A 15,136-nucleotide genomic window follows, 5' to 3' on the forward strand; every position below is an offset into this window, starting at 1 on the left:
AACACACAAACACACAACCCCAAACACACTTGCACACAGTTTTGTGCTCCAAAGAATAAGCCAAGGTTTTGTTATTTATGACATTCACACTTGCATTGCGTGTGTCTGTGTACCTGTGTGTGCTGCATATGAGTGTGTGCTGCATATGTGTGTGTTCAGTGTGCCTGTGCCGTCTTACCGAGACACCAGGTGTCCACCATTGATAGAATTCTACAAAATCAGAAGAAAAGCTTTGTATGAAAACAATCCCTGAAGCCAGCATTATAATAAGAGTCTTACTTTTCATGCTGTAAGCCGAAGGAGTATCACTGCTGCAGTCGACAGCAAAAGTATAAATATAATATAATATAATATAATATATATATATATATATATAAGCAAAACTTTTCAAGCAGGTGTTGAAGTTTGGCCTGGAGCAAGCTAATTACGAACCACGAGGCTGTTGGTTTGATCCCTGGCACAAACAGGACAGAGGTATATTTAATTCAGAGCAGGTTTACATCAGTGATGCATTCAGGTACATGCCCATCTTCAAGTCACTTGTTCATAAACTGTTCCAATTTTTTTTTCTATTTTAATAGAAAGTGGATTTTTCAAAGAGGAACCTGGTAACAGGTTCATGCAGGTCATTAATGCATAACATCAGAGGGAGAACTGGGTTTGGGTTGAGTTTAAAATTTGGGGAGTTTGTGCAGATAGTTAAAACCAAAAGAGACAGTCCACTTCAAAGACAGCCAAGCATCCACACAGGAAGGGAGACACCAAGTAACTACACGGTGAGGAGACAGAGAACAGACGGTTTTGTTCTTTGGAGCCAGTGTTTTCCACAGTGGTTTACACTGACTTTGGTAATGGAAACTGAACGTCTGCCTTCCACAATCCTGTTTTACATTTCTATTCATATCGCCTTGCAAAGAGCAGGTAAGAGGCATATTCATCAAGGCTCCCAACGGGTCATGAAAAGTGAGGAATGAATTTGATTTAGATTCCAGACAGGACTACATCAAATAATCTGAGAATTTTCTTTAGTAAAATCAAACGCACTGAAGCACTTTAAACTGGCTTTGCCTCTTTATTGTATTAGATCATGTTTGATTCTTCAACTGAACTTTTACCTTAGAACTTATCTGAGCTGAGAAAGCTAAACACATTTTTGGGTACAAATGCAGTCCAGCATAGTTAAAGGGTAAGGTTGTCAATTTTCTATATTAATGCACATTTGGTGTATTAATCCACAGCTGAAAATAGTCTCCAACTAATGCACATTTCCTCCTGTATGAGTAAGGTTTCCTAAAACCTACAGTGCCCAGCTGCTTTGGGCAATAATCGAGGCTTTTTTAAAAAAAATAAAAATATAAATATTCAAACTTTTCAAAGATTTTAATCAGTAGGAACCAGTTGGATTAGAGCTGTGTGCCACAGAGGTTTTTATCAGACTACCTCTGTTGGGAAAATCAATGTAACTTCCAAGAATAGCTGAACTTGCGTAGCAGTTTTGTAGCTATTGTTGGCTTTAAAGTGTACAAATTAAATACTTTTCCAAACCCAATCAATTTTGAAAACTAATTATAGTTCCTCCATCAGGCAACTCAGTTTATCAGCTCCAGAAAAGCTGCTAAATGGACCTTTTGGTGAGACTGTTGTGTGAAATTAGCTAATATCTTTTAAAAACCTCAGTGCTAATAGCGCTAAAACACTTCAAACATTCATCAAATAAGGGCTAAGTGATGAAATTCTGACTTTACAGTGCCTAAGTGGAGCAAACTGTGTAATTTCTCAAACAGGTGCAGTCATGCCTTCCCTCCCTCCATTTTCAGGACTGTGTCTGAACTGATGCACTTTTCCTAACAAAGCTCCTGTGGGAGGCAGACCTACTTCTTCGTGTTCTCCTCCATGTGATTCATGTGGCTGGATGGTCTCCTCTCGGTCCTCTGAAACAACCAACACCATCATGGGAGGGCTGAAAATAAGCTGCCATTGTTTGACACAAACCCATAGGAATGCTGGCAAGGGCACACAAGAGATACACACACACACACACACACACACACACACACAGAGCAACTAGCATGTCCAATTGATTACCTTCAATTAATTTAACTTCCATTATGGAAATTCTGATTTGGTTGTGAGTTGTGTTAACTGATATACATGAGAGGTTTTTGTCAGAGCACACACGTGTAAACACACACACACACACACACACACACACACACACACACACACACACACACACACACACACACACACACTCACTCACCAGTTTATCCCAGTCGGCCTGTATGTGTGAGGTTCTGTATCTTGGTTTGGGAGCAGCATCCAGATATTTTGTCGTCTCCGTGTTGCACTGCAGCTCTGACCAGAAACCCTGGGGACTTCTGGCCTGCATGCATGCACACACACACATGCACACACAAACAACAACACTACAGTGACACAGCAAGGACAGTGCTGCAGAACAATTGAGGATAAGTGCGTCTGAATTGCGCGCAAGCAAATTGGAAACGGGGCAGGAAAACAGGGCAGGAAACAGAGCAGTGAGGAGACTCTACACTGTGACAGTCATACATATCCTTCAATAATAACTTTAAAGTAGTTTTAAAGCCAAATATCAGTTTTAAAAATGTAAAAGCATGTTGCTACCTTTCCTTTGAACACAGCTTCATTATGCAGCTCAGTGGTACACGACACACCAGAGACCTCCGACAGACACGCTGGTATCTCCTGGAACACGCACAGACAGACCAAAGTGTGTGTGTATGAACTATTTAAGCCACGAAGAAAGAAACTGAACTGCGTGTGTGTCCTCTTTGCATTCATATCCATATTCTATATGGCTGCCTGTTTATTTCTTATGCCTTTATGCATGTGGAAATGTATGTATAAGTGGTTGTGTGTGTGTGTGTGTGTGTGTGGTACCTTCTTGTCGAATACAGAGGAGTAAGGCAGGACTTTATCCAGGCCGAGAGATTTCTCATAGCTTATTCTGTACAAAGAGGCTGTTTGAGTGTGCGTGCGAGAGAAAGAGAGAGAGTTCAGTTAGGACTTCTATTTTATACATTACGCTTATCCAGAATTCTTCTCCTAAAATAACTACAGGACAAACAGGGCATTTGAACCAACGACCCGTCACATTTGATATCACATTTGCTATCATGCAGCGGTGATATGCATCTGCTGTTCTCCTGTACCTCTCTGTTCTGGTGGCACTGTGGTGTCCCTGCAGCGTTGGCAGTCTGGCACCCCCCCGAAAAAGCCCCCTGACCTTCGTTTTCAAAAATGCTTCATTTCATAATGAATTTAGTTTGACATAAATGAGTGGGTTACATAAGTTGCAGAATACTGTACGGTACATTTTGAATTAGCGCTGGGGGGATGCTGTTCTACAGGGTACAAGGGTTGAACGCTGCAAAATAATCAGAAAAACTCATGTTTGGTGCACAGACGCATTGAGGCAGAGAAGCTTTGTCTGGCAAATTTAGTTGTAGGTTTCTGTCAAATTTTAAGTTTTTTCAGTATGAAACAGACATAGATGGACATCTAAAACTGGACATTCAGTAGTATTTAGTCTGCCGGCGACACTTCTGATGTTATTCACACTGTGGTCGAATTGTTGTGGATGCTTAGTTTTGCTGCTGGTTTTACGTTGCTTATTGCTAAATTCCCAGCCGAGATGCGCGCTCTCCTTGGTACTGAAATGTTTGGCAGATTATTGTGTGGACTGCTGCCTTGCACTGGCTTCTTGTTTGTCAGCGGCACACTGGCAGTGCAGGCCAGTCACACCGGCCTGGGCGCTGTGATCCTGATGTGGGTGTTTTATCAATATTCTGCCTCCTCTGCTCAGCTTTGGCTGCAGCGGCAGCACCTGTGACTGGCAGACAAATCTCTTCCCCTGTCCAGACTCTCGGGAGACAGTGGAGAGTCTCTGGGGAGACTTCGGGTGGAGAGGAAGCACTCACAGTCACGATCATACATTATTCTGATACGTGAGAAAAATATCAAACACACTGATGAGTCGCTATAAAAGATGAACGTCTTATCAAATGATATGATTAATTAATACTGAGGTAATGTTGAGTACGTCAAGAAGTGTAACTACAACAGAGCAAAATCGTAAGATACTTGATGATTTCAAAGCGATATTAGAGATTAGATGATAAAATGTGGTACCTTAACTATATTATAATAATGTCATGTTTTTATGACTCAGTCGGCATCCTTTTGGTAGATTATATATTGTATTTCTGAACAATATTACAGATTAAATTATTCAGTGAATGGGGAAGAAGGCCGACAAACAAGGCTTCAACCCCTCCCCCCATCAGTAGGCCTGTCCGCCTTGGTCCCGCCATAATCACAAGTGAGCGCAGGTTACTAATGTTTTATTTATAAGGTCACCATAATTGTTTTCGTATACTGAACGGTATCACCTGTATTAAAAATGACTCTGTAGCTCAGAGAAAGTTAAAGTCGTTACAGCAGCAGAAATAACATGCAAATGTATGCGGCAAGGTGCTCCAACATCTCATGCCATCGCCTACTCTCTAGGTGATGACTGTTTTTGTAAATATAAAATTAATATCATGTACCACTCTGGAGTTATTTCCTTCAGACAGACACTGTGGGACTCACAAATGTGTTTCTGTGTGTCTACGAGGACTTAACCATATTTTATCAAACCGTTCTGCGCAAGCCACAAGTCTCCGAGGTCTCAAAATAACTGCGTTCATTCTCTAATCCACACTTTTTCCAGACTGGCGTTGGCACAAGTCTGCGAGAAGAAATTTAAGAGCCAAGCAGACTTGATGAAAGGATTCGGTTTTGTGTAGAAAAGATGCAAACAGTCGAGTAACCACAGACAGGAGACATAAAAAGTTGAGAGAACAGTTAAACTCTGGAAGGAAGAAGAAGTGATACCCAGGAGACTTGTGTCCCCATGCTTCGGCTGCCACTGACCTAGAATAAACTCCTGGATCTGATCAAAGGACTCGAAGGCGTTCACGTTGTCACAGAGCCATTCAATTATCTAGAGGCAGGATGGAGAAACACAGGAGGCGTGTGTGAAAGTGGTGAGGGCGCAACATGACAGCTGTACAAGTTCATCTTTCAACTGTAAAATGACTGTCCTTTCAAGGAACAGTTTGACACTTAGGGAAATATTTACTTTCTTGTAGAGAGATTATGTGTTTAATCTTGGCAGAGGCTGAAGCTTTAAAACGCGTTGTGGTTCTACGAGGGTTCTGTGAGCCAGGCTAGCTGCTTCCAAGCTCTCACGCTAAGCTAATCGTCTTCTAGCTGTAGCTTCATATTAAAACACACAAACAGGAAACCGGTGCTGATCCGCTCATCTTCCTCTCGGCATGAAAGTGTTTAAGTATTAATATGCATGTCCCATTATGTGGAAATCTGCTCAGTGTTGAGAAGACATCCCTTTTTAGCCATGCCAGCACCGTGGCTCTAGGGATGGAATTGTCATTGCGAGCAATGTTAGCATGCTGAGTACGGCTCTGGACTCTTGTTCAAACAGCGGATATCTTATCTCAATAAAACAGTTCCAGTGACTGATAAGAATTTTTCAGATGACGTGGCCTCAATGGATGTTTACATTACAGAAACATGAAAAATTAATGATGTCCTCAAAGATAGGCCCTGCAAATCTCACAGTGCAGCAGAGTGAAAACTCATTTTCTGTTGCCCAGTTCTCTGCTGTTTGAAGAAATATCTCTTTGCCAAAGTCAGCGTGAGTCTTCTGTCCAGAAACTGTGTAACAACTGTGTGAAGAGGAGGAAAAAGAAGCAAAAGTGGGAGTAGAGTAACTTCATCTGCGCAGTATTCTCTTAAACTGAAGAACTGCTGTGAGCAAAGCATAAAATGTTAACAAGCAATCACCTTTATTAAAACCGCTGCTTTTTGTGCTGCTGACCCCATTAACAGATTCTACGAAGAATACAAAACTTATGTGTGGTGTCCAATTTCCCAGTGCTAGCTGCACTAATGAAGCTGGCGACTCATTTAACCTCGAAAGAAAGAATTTATTACATCTATCAGCGCAGCTGGAACATCTTAATTTAGGTGAACTACTAATAGAGTGTGAGTCATCGTCAGCACTGTGCCCAAACAAAATATCTGTCCTTTTATTTCTGTCTTTGTTTGACTGTTTGATCTCTGTCCACTTGTCTCTCCTGCTTTATTGTGCCATCCTGTCTTTTCTTTCTTTCTGTCTTCTTCCCTCCATCTGCTCACTTCCACCTCAAGGTTGACACCTTCCGAATTTACGCAGAAGTGCGGAAAAGCTGCCATCTCTAAGCTTATCTATTCAATTTTACTGAGGAGGTCATTCTCTTGAAAGTAAAGCATCTTATAGTGACATTAAGATGCACGTTTTATTAAAAGTGACTGCATTCTCCCAATTTTCTGCTACTTTATCCTCCCCTCATGTCAGTCTCTCTCTTCATCTAGAAGACATTACTGATCAAGCGTCTTTGTTTAAACTGTGGTGGCAACTGAAGTTTTCAAATAAATAGCAGTGTGCTGTGTGAAAATGCACTCCTTCAACTTAAAAGTTTAAGTTCCATGGGCCCTGCTTATGTGTTGCATCTTCATCTGGGGGGAAAAATAACAATACATTATGCTAACTTTGACAGAAAGGCAATATTTCTGTCCTCCCAACACCCTTCCTGCCTTCATTTGTACCTTCAGTTCCAGGTTTGGGTCGTTTCCCATGTAAACCAGCAGGCAGTGGAGGGCGGCCAGGCGCTGAGGGTCAGTCTTGCTGCTGGGGCACCTTGGATGGAGGTGACATACAACAAATTTACTTTTATACAACATAAGCGTATACAAACAGCGAGACACAAAGGCAGATGCACAGGCAGACAGCCAGCAGTCAGGTACTGTACCATGATGTATGTGCCGTTTTAAAAGTGGATTCAAGTTGGAAAATGAATGAATAAATGAATGGATAAAAAGAACAAAACAAAATGTCAGAGAAAAGAATAAAGCAAGGGGCCACTGATTCATCTTTATTGAGCAGGATGGTTGAATCCAAGGCGCCTGGTGGCCAGGATTCAAGTTAGAGCTGCTGTTTATTTCAGAAAAACTCTGCAGGTGCACGCACAAAAATAACTTTTCACAAAATAACGTTCCACCCGTCTGCTTCCTGCCTTCCTATATTCTCCTCTGCTCTCAAGTACCTCATAACCCCAATATACATAAATCCTTCACCTCCACAAAAACTTGTGAATCATGCTCACCTGGAAGGCGCATCTGATCGCAGCATCTGCAGCAGGTAGTCAGGGCTGAGCTCAGCAGTGTGGATCCTCCCGCTCGCCAGGTCCAACAGACTGCTGCAAGACTCTTCCTCTGCATGCAACACTGACACGTCAGCTGACTGACCCTGCAGGTCCAAGTCCGCGTCAGGACCTTAACATTGTTGAGACAGAAAGAGAATAGAGGACTACTTTCCCTGTTTGTATAGGTGTAATTTCCAACATGTTGATGCCTGTCAAAGGTCACTCACTAGGGAAACTGCTGCTCACTGAACTCTGTCAAGTAGCTATCTATGGCTGTAGCTACTAGCTGCCATTAGCAAGTTACCTCAATTAGCTGTGCAGCTTAGGGGTCTGCCCTGACTGAGGCCACATACGCTCTATGAGAGAAATTTGAACTCAGAAGGTGTGTGGTTGTTTTTTTGTGTTAAATCTTTCCTTTCTTGATATTTGGTGAGTTAATTTTGTCTATTTATCAAACTAAAAACTGGGAAACGTAGCAAACTCACAGCTCACATACATCTCCCACCTCAAACTATGAGGGCTGTACTATGGGACTATTGCCTCTTGAGTAAAAAGTAGTATTACAGGCAGGACGGGCGCTAGCTGCTAACTTCAGGAGATATCTCGGTAGAATACATAGAAGTCATTTGACATAACTGTTTCTTCACATTTTGTCAAACTCTTACATATTACACATTTCACCATTTAAAAAAAATCAATCAGGAATAAATAGGAGCATGTACTGCAGCTGAGGAACAAGGTAAAGAAACTGCTCCAAATCCACCACTCAGCTTGGACACGATTTGTACAAGAACCTCGTCTTACCCGAGAGAAAGAGGGAGTGACAGAGCATCTCCTGCTGCCTGGTGTTGATACAATGGAGGAAATAACCCTGCAGGTACACCAGGATGTAGTAACCTACATACAGAAATAACACAGCACCACAGTCAGAGTATATGTTAGCATGCTGTATGCACACCACACATCTATTATCCTGCATAATGATACACACTCTCATTTGTATTTTTATGTGTCTGTGTTTGTGTTTTGAATGCAAAAGTAGGAGATGCGTGTTTGGCAGTCAAGCTCACGCACTTGGTTGAATTTATGAGGATGCTGATTTTGTGTGTATGATGGTATTACGCATCTGTGTGTGCAGTGACCTATAGGGATGAAGAGGGGATGGAGCTGTGTGGCTTTCTGCGGTGACGGGTCGCTGCCCAGAGATACTCTGAATGTCTTGCTGCAGTCTGCAGAAAGAGAGCAAATCCAAATCACTGTGTGCTCAAGATAAAAAAACAGAGGCAGAGGAAAAGAGACAGAAATAGGACTGGTGTTATACATTCTTTAAATACACCAGTCGATAGCCTACACACCTTTGTGAACAAAAACCATGGTGTAGACCAGCTCCTGTTTGTCTTTAAGGGGCTGGCTGTAGCACACACACATGCTTCCTAAAAACAAACCACAGGACGGAGCAGTGATCCAAGACAATACTCACGATAATCAACAAGAAATAAATTAAAGCTGATATGTTATGATAGGAAAACATTTGAAAGATACATTAAGAGGGGAATGAGGGGGAATGATTGAGATTTTGTACTTGAAATTCAAATTAGAAATTAAAGATTCATTAATAAGATCAACAATTCAGTGAGTGAATCAAACAGTAATTGTAAAAATGACTCATCCCTTGTTAGAGGTTAGAATAATTTGACCCATTCTGATGTTGAAGACTGTAATTTGAAAACACAATACATCAATTTGTGGAAAATCACTGTATTATAACAGAGACTGTGAATTCCAAAACGCCTTCAGCACTGATTTTCTGATCTCTGGTGCTTAAAAACATTCTTTTTTTGTGTGATTTATTGTGTGATAAAACAGTTTAGACAACAGAATGTGCTACAGATTAGAACATGGCCCGAGTTGTGCGTGGGACTTACGTTCTTGTTTTCACGAAAACAGAAATGCAAAGCACACACAAAGGCATCGAATTAGTCATGTAACTGAGAAGTCAGTTTATTTATATCTGTGGAGTGTGAGAGAATATAGGTGTGCAGGCACGTTATTCATGCAGGGACTTGTGTGCCTGGCTGTGTTACCTATTCTGTTTGTGAACACTTCCATCCTAACAAGCTCCTTCTCCGGTCTCTCCAGGTGATAATGGTCAAAACCCAGATTTACAAACCTGTTCCACACACACACACACACATGCACGCACATACACAAAAGTCCCAGTTAGTTATGAAGGTGAAGAACAAAATAATGAGTTGCGCAGCACAGGAATTCATTTTAGCTCCTCTGATTGCAGGTGCATGTCAATAATTTGAAGAAATGCAGAATATGTGACGAAGTACTTGCTGAAAAAAAAAGCATAATTCTATATCTATTCTGTGCTAGCAGTTGTTGCCTTACTTGACGGTGTGGAAAGGATTAGCAGGCAACTCTAATGGGAGTTCCAACTGTGGGTGGGAGGGTAATATAAAGCGGGACAATTATACGTTATTATCAGGTCACACTGTTATTATAAGACTGGTAACTTATTATAAAACACAGGTGACTTACCACAGTTTCACAGTTATGGTTGAAGTAAAACTGAACGCATCGCATCAGGAACTTATCCTGTGAAAGACATGTTTTGTTGTTCAGTGCACCTGCTTTGTGTCATCTATGGGCCTTTTCTTTTCTTTTTTTTTTCTTTTAGACATGAAAGCAATTCACTGCGGCGTCCTCACAAGCACGGCTGTACATGCCTGCGTGTGTGCTGCATGATGAGTGAGATAGTAGAGTCTCTGGGTGTGTCCGTCCCACTGGACCCAGCAGAACTCCTCCGCTATTCTCTCTGCTGTTTTGGACAAGCGCTCGGCATTCGCCATCACCTGGTTCACACAAACGCATTCATATTCATATTGTAGACATGCTGAATCCTTAATGCAAAGCTCCCCAGGAGGACAGGAGACGCAGTATATTTCATGGCCTGAGAATGAGGTCGAAACCATATATTCTTTGGAATGTTTTTACATAACCCGGTACAAACTTTTTGCTTTTTAATTATTATTAGTATTAAATATGTGCAAGTAATTTATACCCTTGCACAGAATCCACCAGGCAGAAAAATCCTCCGTGCAATTTGTAGTCTGAGGCCTCTCCACAGACACCTCTTTCAAGAAGAGGGAGAGCTGGCTGAAGTGAGCAATGTGGGGAATGTAGAGTCCAACTTACCACTCTATAACCCTCCTGTCTTGTCAGCATAACATGATAGAGATCCACATCTGAAACACACAAGGATAGCTATGCGCAACTATATCCAACAGAGAATGCTGCTTTTTCCACTACAAACGCAAAAAGACAGATTATTTCTCTCGAAATGTGCTGATCTGTTCTACAACAGATCAAAGAAGCACAGCCCACGCAGACAGAAAAGCATTAGGGCACACAGACTCACATCCGTCCTCAGTCAGCAGCAGCAGGTGGCTCTCCAGCACTGATCTCCTGTCAGTTTCTGAGTTCAGGAACTAGGAAGAGCCACAGAAAACGCAAGTCAGCACACGAACGGGCGGTTTATATTATAACAAAATATAACAGTTACCAGATGGAGAGGCTCTATTTGCTGATTTTCATATTTTAACGCTGGCCTCAAACATTCTTGGCAAATGTTTAAATTTGTGGTTTGGCAGTATGGAGAGCAACCAGCAGCAAGGAGTGCAACGGCTACAGCCACAGTGGCTTAATAACAAATGCATTCATAATATTCCTCTGTTGATAAAAGGACATAACGGACAAAGAGAGACAGATAAAAAAAAAAAAAGAAAAACTACAGCAACTGCAGCCCAGTGCACTTTCAGCAAGTCTGTAAAATAAATAGTCTATGGCACTCGAACGCTTTAAGCCCCAGTGCTCCATAACTGCAACATCAGCTCGTAGCTGCAGTAAAACCCTCATGAAAGCGGCCAAGTCAACACACATATACTCCACCTGCACTTTGACCCTGCAGTCTACCGCCTTGAGGACTTTAGTGTTGCTGATGGGATGGATCTCAATCAGGAGAGTCAGACACTTGGATACTGCGAAATGAAGAATGTGACCAGAGAGGTTAAAAATGCAGCATGCTGAACACTTCAGGAGGCTGAAATGGTTGACGCCATGGTCTGGAAATGGAGTAGAGAAGAAAGCGTGTTGGGTGTTACTTGGTTTGAGGCGCTCCGCTCCTCTGGTGTTCTGCGCCAAGCTGACAGCTGAGAGAGGGGGGAAAAAAAAAAACACAGGCGAGGCGTCACGTGACTTCATTTACATATATTTTCCACAGAGACTACACCAAATCAGTCTTTCTTTAACTATGATTTGGCACCACTACAGTCAATAATCTGCATCCAAACTGTGTCTGTGGCCTCGTTCTCGTGGATTGCAGAACAGTAACGTTACAGGGATGAATTTGGTGGCTTGGATGAAAATGAAATGCTCTCTTAATTGCCTGATTCGGGGTCAGGAACACAGGATTGCTCACAATGTCTGCTTCTGGCGAATCATTATCAATACATTACAGAGGCTCACCTAACAGCGTCTCCTCCTTGTTCAGGGAGCAGCTGCTGACACACACCTGCTTGTCAAATGTGTACAGGAGCTGTTGGAGAGAATACACAGCCACGTGGGAACAGGCAGGCACAAACACACACAAAAGGCAAAACCTGCAGCACTGAGGGGAAGGAGACATTGGACAGACACAATACCTTGTTCTGTTTGGTGTTGGGGTCATATTTTCCAATTCTGGTGGTCCCTGTTGCACCCTATGAGAATAGAATCAAATCCTCTAGTTAGGTCATGTGTCATTCAACCAATCAAAGTACAAAGATAGATAATCCTAATCCAATTCCCACCAGTGTCTTCCACCACATTGATACATGTGGAACGCCACGCTTGACCTCTCCATTACCTCAGCTGACCTTCCTGATTATCCTGACTGGACCTGCTTGACTTCAAACCAGTAATTCACCACTTACTTTTTTTGGTTCAGAAGATTTAAAAATAAGAGGGAGTCGACTCTGAAACCCAAGGCACAGCCAGGCATGCGTAAAACTGTGAACCTTGCACTAAAAAAGAGATTATTTTGTCTTCGCAGGCTGCACACTGTCTTTAACCTCCTAAGCCCACAGACTCTGTGGCGGATCTATCATTAAAAATTTATGTTGTGCAGAGAGGCACGCTTCAACACACAGAACTTTATTTTAAATTCCAGCAAGGATCCCATGGTTTCCAAAAATACCAAGTATGTCAAGCAGAATTATAGAGAAACCTGTGTAAAAGAATATGGAACTTTTCATTTGATGGCGTCCATTGGATGATGAATGGTGGAGACAAAAGAAATGACATCTGGGATTTGAATATTTCGCTCGCTATAACCTCAGCGAGTGACTGGGAAGAGCAGAGACAGAATAGTTGGCATTTAAGTGTGCATACAATGTTATATCAAACATACACCAACAGCTACTGAGAAGAATTTAAAGAGAAAAGTGGGAGCACTGTGTGAGTTAAACAGTGTATTTGGATAAAACTGCATGGCTTAAGTCCAAGAAAAATGACATGACACGGCAATGACAGTGAGGAGAAGCGAGACCAATGCAGGCTGCAACACAGCTACACTGGAAACAGCACTGAATTAATAAGGATTAGAATAATTGCACTGGCTTCACGAGAACACTCAGCATAGGAAGCGTTTAATATGCAGCGCTGCCACCGTGGACTTACCTTCCAGGAGAAAAGGATGCCACCGTCTCTCTCAATGTTCAGGATGTGAGTGTCCACTGCTCCAGAGTATTCTGCAGACACAGCATAATCATGATGAGCCCATACATCTCAAAGTGTTATGTTCAATGAGAATGGAGTGTGTTTCCGGTGTATATTCAGCTGTTATTGCATGTAAGTACAACTGCCCAGATGTGTGGGTGAATTATGTGGCAGAAATCTGTATTATGTGACATATACTTTTAAAGTGATGATACATAAGATGCTGATGACTTACCTGCATGTCCACCACTGCCATGCATCACTTTCAACACATTTTCATCCTCTGTCTATAGGACATTTGTGTATCTTATCTTTAAAGTTTGCTCCATCCATCAGGATATTTAAAGGCATACCGACTGCTTTAAATCAACATTTTACTTTTATTGCTGTCTTTATATGGTACATGGAGGAAATGTTAACAGTGACGAGCGCCATCTACTGGTCATGGCAGACTAGCTTTGAGCTACTTGAGGACTGATTTTTCTTTCCTTTTTTTTTTTTTTAAGCTAAAGCGAAAAGACACTCCTAGCTAAGTTTTCTCAGAGAAAGTGACTATGTAAGCAACATTTGGTGATTTCATACTAATGACACAGTCTGTAACACAGTTAAGTTCACTCTAGTCTCTGTAGTTAAACTGAACGGTTGAGCTGACACTTTTAGCTAGCACTGTTAGCTAACTACCGGCTAAAATCACTCGATTGCGTCCGTTAACCAAAAGAAGCTGCGATAAAAGCCCCTGACCGCTGACACCTGAACGCCTCACCGTTCACCCTGCAGACCGACGCCTCCTTCCTGAGGATATCAGCCACCACATCTCTGTGCAGGTCAAACTTTGGCGTTAATGTCAGCATGTGTGCACTTTAGTCTTCTGTCGTCTGAGCTGCTTTTAAAATCTCTGGATTGTTTCGCTTCCTCGTGAGGAGGCAGCACCTGGCAGCTGGTGGCATCATGTGACCGAAAGTTTACACGTTAACTTAGGACACTTCTAACTAACCCAGATACATGAACTCTCTACTTCTGCTTCTTAGCTTCAGATAAGTTATTGACATGCGGAAATGTGATGTTCTCCCACAGTTAGCTCCTCCCCGCTCATGGAGGAGAGGACCGGGAGGTTCGCAGCCATAGGCCGAGGAAAGCATCAGTCCAGCGGGGTTGGAATCTCTCACCGCAACGCTGAATGACGGAGCCCGTCTTGATGGCACTTCATCTGTGTCTGCCGAGACCCTCTCTCTTTAACATAGTGGGTCCTAGTAGTTCGTATCAGGCTCGAGACCAACTGTGGCTAAATATATTTAACTTTAATTTGAGGATTTGCTACTGTTTTTTTTGTTCTAAATCATTATAAATTGAATATTTGGATTTTGTGCTGTTAGGGGAAAAGGGGAATTTAAAGTTGTCACCAAAGACTGGAAAACTGATGGGCATTGTTTTTCACTAAGCACTTTTTTTGTCATACAATAGAGCAAAATGATTGAGAAAATCATAGGTAGAATGAAAATCAATATTATCTGCAGCCTTATTGTATAGTTAGAGGATCAAAAGTTCAGTAGCAGCATTGAAGACTATGCAATTTGCATTTCTCAGCCATGTGGTCAATGCAGTAGACTCACAGTTTGAGCTTGATTCCTGAATGCCAGTCACCTCCTTGAGTGAGACTTGCACACAGCCACACTCAATGCATTTGTTGTCAGTTTCCATCGCCCATTTACATGCACGCTGGCTGGGTTGATGGCAAGCAAATAAAAGGAGGAAATAAAACATGGAAAGCACTCTTTGTCAAGGAAAACAGTCTCTATCTCTTTATTCTGGGATATCAGGTAGAGGGAGTGTTTCAAGTGAGAAATGTGCTGGTGTTGTGTTAAAGCTGCAGAAAATACATCCAAACACTGGGACAAAGCCCAGAGTCCCAGAAATCTGATTGAATGCCAGAATATTTGAAAAAAGCATTTTGGGCAAGCTGAGGCCACACATATCGGTTGGCTGTAGTCTTGGCTGTTCTCCTAGACATTCTACCAAGCCAGTAGAGATCTATCATGATTTTTCAATCAAGGTAATGTTGGTTGTTTTGATGTGAGATTCCTTTA

At 42.1% G+C, this 15,136-nt stretch overlaps 1 protein-coding gene across 1 annotated transcript in view; it reads right to left on the bottom strand.

Annotated features, from left to right (window-relative positions):
- Positions 1–14,094, bottom strand: part of gsap (gamma-secretase activating protein) — a 34,935-nt gene extending 20,841 nt beyond the window's left edge. The window contains exons 1-23 of the mRNA XM_076722699.1: positions 13,816–14,094; positions 13,014–13,084; positions 11,999–12,055; positions 11,823–11,892; positions 11,459–11,506; positions 11,247–11,335; positions 10,717–10,786; positions 10,494–10,543; positions 10,025–10,150; positions 9,837–9,893; positions 9,687–9,733; positions 9,374–9,459; positions 8,645–8,722; positions 8,432–8,518; positions 8,094–8,186; positions 7,251–7,419; positions 6,694–6,784; positions 4,957–5,026; positions 2,920–2,999; positions 2,644–2,724; positions 2,261–2,383; positions 1,876–1,931; positions 179–210 (exon numbers count right to left, since the gene is read on the bottom strand). Of these exons, the coding sequence (XP_076578814.1) occupies positions 179–210; positions 1,876–1,931; positions 2,261–2,383; positions 2,644–2,724; positions 2,920–2,999; positions 4,957–5,026; positions 6,694–6,784; positions 7,251–7,419; positions 8,094–8,186; positions 8,432–8,518; positions 8,645–8,722; positions 9,374–9,459; positions 9,687–9,733; positions 9,837–9,893; positions 10,025–10,150; positions 10,494–10,543; positions 10,717–10,786; positions 11,247–11,335; positions 11,459–11,506; positions 11,823–11,892; positions 11,999–12,055; positions 13,014–13,084; positions 13,816–13,903 (1,819 nt within the window). The 5' untranslated portion in view covers positions 13,904–14,094. The remainder of the gene's footprint in view (positions 1–178; positions 211–1,875; positions 1,932–2,260; positions 2,384–2,643; positions 2,725–2,919; positions 3,000–4,956; positions 5,027–6,693; positions 6,785–7,250; positions 7,420–8,093; positions 8,187–8,431; positions 8,519–8,644; positions 8,723–9,373; positions 9,460–9,686; positions 9,734–9,836; positions 9,894–10,024; positions 10,151–10,493; positions 10,544–10,716; positions 10,787–11,246; positions 11,336–11,458; positions 11,507–11,822; positions 11,893–11,998; positions 12,056–13,013; positions 13,085–13,815) is intronic.
- Between the last annotated feature and the right edge of the window lie 1,042 nt (positions 14,095–15,136).

The sequence above is a fragment of the Chaetodon auriga genome, chromosome 22 (genome assembly GCF_051107435.1).
Source record: "Chaetodon auriga isolate fChaAug3 chromosome 22, fChaAug3.hap1, whole genome shotgun sequence".
Lineage (NCBI taxonomy): Eukaryota > Metazoa > Chordata > Actinopteri > Chaetodontiformes > Chaetodontidae > Chaetodon > Chaetodon auriga.